This window comes from Ailuropoda melanoleuca, chromosome 6, assembly GCF_002007445.2.
Source record: "Ailuropoda melanoleuca isolate Jingjing chromosome 6, ASM200744v2, whole genome shotgun sequence".
Classification (NCBI taxonomy): Eukaryota; Metazoa; Chordata; class Mammalia; order Carnivora; family Ursidae; genus Ailuropoda; species Ailuropoda melanoleuca.
Genome location: NC_048223.1, coordinates 43359601 through 43365600, shown reverse-complemented (window position 1 = coordinate 43365600; position 6000 = coordinate 43359601). Strand labels below are relative to the sequence as shown.

Genomic DNA, 6000 nt, shown 5'->3' with positions numbered 1-6000 from the left:
CCCCTCTGCATCAAAGACTTATTCCCAGCAGCACTCACAATCAAGGAAGAAACCTGCAAATGCAATGTGACCGGTACTCACTGCCTGGGCACCCACAGGGGAGGTTGTGCTGGGGACCAACCCCACAGAGCCCCTCACCAGTGCTTGTCGCTTTCCCCATTGCTCCTCCTTCTCCTGCCCTGAATGCTCAAGAAGGCCATGAGTAACACGAGAAGAGGTTGGGGGGCAATCCTTTCTGAGCCATTGTCTAAATGAGGGATTGGAAATAGCACCCTCACAGCTCAGATGTCCCCCGGGGGAGGAAGGCAGTACCCACAGACATNCACAGCTCAGATGTCCCCCGGGGGAGGAAGGCAGTACCCACAGACATGGGAAACCAGTGAGAAGAGCAGTAAGAACACAGTTCAGGCAAGGACGCAGCTTCTCCCCCAGGGAGACAGAGACCAGGCAGATGTGGAAAGAATCTGCAGGCTCCATGTTAGGAGAGGAGGAGGAAGGCAGGAGCACAGGAGGGACCAGTGGACATAGGGCCAGGGGACACCTCTGTATAGGACCAAATGTAGGGTGGCTGTGGGTCACAGGACATTCACCAAAGCCCAGAAAAACCCATTTCCTTCAGGCTACACACCCAGGACTCTGGCAGGGTGGGCCTTAGGTTTTGGTCTTTTGCTGACCCCACAGATGCTCTGGTCTCCGGGAATGGGTGGGTGTGGCAAAGCTGGCCGCTGCTGCTGACCCTCCCTGACCACTATCCTCCTGAGTCAAAGCAGAGAGTGAGAGCCCCTAAGGTCTCAACCTGTCCTGCTGTCCCATGACCAGAGAAAAGGAAGAGGCAATGCCTCTCATGGAAAAGCCAGGACCCTTTTTGCTTTGGCTGAGAAATGTGCTGNTGAGAAATGTGCTTTCTCTGTGGCTGCAGCCAACGTTCCTTAGTTAGAAATAAGGAGTTTCCCTACCATGGAGGTAGTCATGTTCCTGACAAGGAAAATGTGGGGTGTGGGAGGATGAACCCTCAGGCAACCTCCTTTCTGTCATTCAGGGCAGGATGACCCGGGGAGACACTGCTCCCCACCCACCTTCAGGGCCAGGGTCAGCTTTTCCCGGAGGCTGGCCTCCTCGGCACGCAGGCGCTCCAGGTCCTTCTCCAGCACAGCCCTTTGCTTGCAGGTCTGCTCCCAGAACAGCTCACGTTCCCTCTCCATCTCGGACCGCAGGAGGCTCAGCCTTTCCCGGTATCCCTGCTCCAGATGTCTGCGAGGCACACACAGAATATGTCATGTTGGGTCCCAAGGGGCCCCCCAGGCCCATACTGACCCCTCCCTCTCCAGGGACATCTCCTAGGCAACATGGCCTTTTTTCCCTGGAACCTTTCTGCCAGTAGCACTTGGCCACACTATCTGGGATTCAATTGTTTCTGCCTGACAGATGGGGTCACTGAACCTCAGCTAAACTGCACATGCTGTAAGGGCAGGGGCTCTCCTTTAAAGCCCCCTTACCCTGGGCCTGAAGGTGGATGTGCCCCCACGCCCCCCAGGGCTAGGGGAGGTGACAAGGGAAGCCAGCAGGTCCCTGAGGCCTCTGGAGTGAGCTTGCCAATGCTCTCTGTGGGTAGACCTCTCTGATGCCCTCTGCCTTTCAGCCACCTCCTACAGCAGGGCAGCCTGGATAACCAAATGTACACCAAAGTAAGCCTCTCATGCAGGACCCAGGCAATGTAAAACCTGTGGACAGTGAATCCCAAAGCAATCAGAAGAGAAGGTAGGAGGCGTTTACCCCTCAGTTTCTGCCTTATTCTTTTGTAAGAACCATTTTTTTCATCAGCAAAAAGTGCCAAATCTTAGTTTTATTTATTTATTTTTCAAAAGATTTTATTTATTTGAGAGAGAGAGAAAAAGAGAGAGAGCACGCAAGAATGGGGGGGGCAAAGGGAGAGAGAGAAGCAGACTTGCCACTGAGTGAGGAGCCTGATGTGGGGCTCAATCCCAGGACCCTGAGATCACGACCTGAGCTGAAGGCAGATGCCCAATCAGCTGAGCCACCCAGGCGCCCAAATCTTAGTTTTATCATTGAATCAGTTGCTTAGCAGGATTTCTCAAACCAAGTCTCTCTAGACGGAAAATAAGAGGAACTCTTACTTCATTCGGCAGAGGGCTTGGCAATGTTAATAATTCAGCAGAGAACACCGGGGGTTTATCCTCCAGCCCCCTCCAGACAGTGTAGACTTTCTCATCTCAGAACTTTAAGAAAAGAACACCCAGCAGGAAAGGAGACGGAGAAAAAACAGCTGGTACTTAGGGGAAAAAGAGTAAGACGAATCTAGCTAATGTAACACTCCACAAACCTTTGGGGTAGTCTTAAAAACACCTATTTAACCGTTATCACTCCATTCTTTAAAAACTTTAGAAATACCCAACATAAGAAAAATGGACAAATAAAATATGGCAGACACACATAATGGGAGGCTCTGCAGTCATCACAAAAGCATATATGATACACCATTTTGTAAATATGTACATGGAAAAAAGAAGTGAAGGACATAAAAAACATCAAGAGTGATAAACTCTGGGTGAAATTTCTGCTTTTATTTTTACTTTCACTTGTATTTTCTACAATGAACATGTATCATTTATTACTCCTGTAATGAGAAAAACCTAATGCAGCCATAACAACTATTTCTAGAAACTCCTGATAATGCTCCATTACTCATGGGGCAAAACCCAAACTCACAGGGCCTTCATGGATCCCTTGACTAAGGAGCCCTCAGACTAAGATAAGGCTTTCAAGTTTGTGACTCTCTGACTGGAGGAAAGACATCATACAATTCTTCCCACGTGCTTGAGAGAGAGTCAAGCCTAACACGCTGCGACTGAAGCAAATCAGTTTATAGTTACTTAAGGTGATCATCTAAAATCAACTTGTATTTAGCTCTTGGACACAGTTCTTTAAAAAGGAGTTTTCTCCCTTGAACAACATTAACCAAGGGCTGGCAGGTGGCAGTGCAGGGCAGATAGGAGGACCGTGGGAAGTCGGGCTGCTCCAGAGGCTAGACAGGCCCCTGTGGGCCCCTCCCGCCCCAGTCCCCATGAGGCTGCGACCCAAGGTCTCAGTGGCACCAGAATCAGTCCCACTCCTGCTCAGGTGGGATCCCTAGCCTCTGATGTCAACGGTAAGTCTAACAACCGACCATGCTGTTAGAAGGGCCATGAAGAGGTGGGGGAGGCACCAAGACAGGAAAGAGCATATCGGCAATCCCTCTGTTGTCTCCTTCCAAGGTTCCCTCAATTCTTAATTTTTAAAGAGAGTTACTCTCTGGAAACCCACACTGAACTCAGGCCCTGTTTTGTGAGGTCGGGGAACTAAGGAGACTATGTCAGTTAGCTACATCGTAGCTGCAAGAGCCAACCAATTCAACATTCTAATTCCACCCACAGGAACTTGCTCAGTAAGAAGTGGTAAACGGGGAGGCTTGCAGCTGCATACTACAAGGAAATCAGCTGAATAGAGACTGTCGATTGCTGACAGGAGCAGAAACAAGATGCAGGTGTTTCTTAACTAAATGCTCCTTTGTGATAAATACCGCCCATGTTCCATCCTGAGATAAGGGGGGCTCAGCAAGGCCACAGCCAGTGCGTCCATGAAGAAGTCAAGGTGTCATGGCCGATCTCCCCACCCGGGGCTCCACGGCCTTACTAACACCTCCTTACACTGAGACCATGTTTATTTATTTTCTCAGATTTGACTGGAAATATTTCTGAAAATTTGGTGAAAGGATCCATACTGTTTCAGTCTCCTGAACATCACCATTATCCTGTGAGTCTTTCATGCAGGAACGGTGGACATGAGCATGCACGTGTGCACACTTGCACGCACACAGCATGCACTCACACAGCCACACACACACGCATGCACTCTTCCACACTACACCCCTTGACGCCATCTCTGGCACACTTCTCTTCCACAACAGGCAGAGGTAGGTGTGGACTTCCACTGGTGAGCAGACCAGGATCTCAGCCTGCTGCATCTGGCCTTCCCCAGCCACTCTCAGGAAGGAAAGGGTGTCCCAGGCCTTTGGGCTTCCAGGGGCCCGTGGACTCAGATGTGTGACCCTGCATGGCCCAGAGCAGACACCCGCAGACGGGTAGGGACAGCCAGTACCCTCCTTTTGAACCCCTAGTACACAGGTCCTATGGGAGGGTGAGCTGGTGGGGCCCTCATGTGCCGACTAGGATGGCGGTATGTGACTTCAGGTGACCCCAGCCTGGGAAGCGACAAGCTCTCTACCTTTCAGTGCTCCTCCTGCCTAATGGTCTGTTTTCTCACAGTGTCAATACACGGCAGGCCAGGGCCCCATGCTCTCTCATCTCAGAGAGAGCATGAGACAAGGAGATGGGAGACCTGGCTTCAACTTCTAGGCCACACTAGTTGTGTGACTGCACGCAAGCTACAGCACTGCTGCTAGCCTCAGTTTCTTTAGCTCAAAAATGGGGCTAAAATGGCCTATTTGGGTAACTGTGGCTGGTAAGCCAGGAGCACAACACAGCAGTTTCACGGCTGGAACAGAAGCTCCTTCCTAGAGGGCCGACTGGCTCCACCTCCAGACCTCCGGCTGCACAGTGAAGGCAACCAGTGTCTCCAGTGACGATGAAAGAGCTCTTGGTCTTTGACCCCACTGTTTAGTTGGACACAATCGCCTGGCCCTATGTGGCCATGAAACCGCCCCCGCCCATCTGCTGTGGCCATGTTACGAACCTCGGAGCCCTAGGAAAGCTGGCTGCACCCCCCGGGTGCCTCCGATCCTCCCGCTGTGAGCCATTAGGGTGAGGGCTCTGTAACTGTGACCGTGACCGTCCCCACGCATGGCAGGAATAGGCCTTTCTTGGGACAGTGCTCAGAAGCCCGCAGCAAGGCTCATGGGGGCAGGTAAAAGGTCCTGTGAAGGCCCGTACGCTGCCCACCCAGGGTCAGGTTTGCGGGGACTGCATGTACGTCATGCCATGATACCCACAAACACGGCTGGCAGGGCTGGCGTGAGAAAAGCGTTCCCTTCCAATGTCACAACCACACAAGACAGTGAGAGGCAACATCCCAGAGATGGCTGGTCACAAGCTCTCAGACACGTGTTCGCTGAAGCCATGTACACCACCTGAGTTCTTGCTTCTCTTTGCCATACATTTCATGGAGGCCCTCGCTCAGCTAACCCACAGGCATGAGATGCACCTGGCGGCTGCACGCACCAAACCCTGCTGAGGGCTCAAACACACTGACCGGTAGCCTCCCATGCAGAGGACGGTCTGTCACCACTCCCACTTCGCAGATGAGGTATCTCAGGGGCTCTGTCCACCCAGGATCACAGCAAGGGCTGGTGAGGGAGAATGAGGTGGGGAGGCTGGTAGCCTCCCTGTGCCTCCACTACCACCACTACCCAGAGCTAAGCACAGCACCCTGGTTTTTCCACAGCGCACACCCTTTGCTATCCTTAAGGGGACACCTCCAGGTGATAAAAGCTTCCAGGTGAACAACCAGCTCAACTCTGCCAGGGAAGCCTAGCATAGACTGTTCCCCACAATGGGGTGAAAAGCCCCTCCTCTGCTTGCCCCAGCCTGGGAGATCCTCAGGGGCTGGATTTCTTCACATTTTGGTTAATAAACCAAAGAGGTGGGTTTTGTGTCCACAAAAGGTCAGAAATCCTTCCCTCTGGTCTGTCCAGCCACCAGCCCCACCAATGGAGCAGACCGCTTACCAGGGGTCTGCTTAACCCACTGTACGTCACAATGCCCGAAGTCAGGTTTTGGGCTCTGGCTGCTTCAACCACATCAGGCTCCTTTCGTCAGGCTTCAAAACCATTCACCAGAGCGCAGGGTCCGGGAGGAGAGCGTGTGGGGGGAGCGGGAGGACAGAATATGAGTAGCAGAGCAGTGAGCGCGAGCTGCGGAGGAGAGTGCGTGAGAGTTGAGGAGGAAAGAGGGAGAACATCTGGAGGCAGTCGGTGCCTCAGCCAGC

At 52.4% G+C, this 6000-nt stretch overlaps 1 protein-coding gene across 1 annotated transcript in view; it reads right to left on the bottom strand.

Annotated features, from left to right (window-relative positions):
- Window positions 1–6000, bottom strand: part of NINL (ninein like) — a 95562-nt gene that overhangs the window by 43095 nt on the left and 46467 nt on the right. The window contains exons 10-11 of the mRNA XM_034663560.1: window positions 1051–1251; window positions 675–756 (exon numbers count right to left, since the gene is read on the bottom strand). Coding sequence (XP_034519451.1) covers window positions 675–756; window positions 1051–1251 — 283 coding nt within the window. The remainder of the gene's footprint in view (window positions 1–674; window positions 757–1050; window positions 1252–6000) is intronic.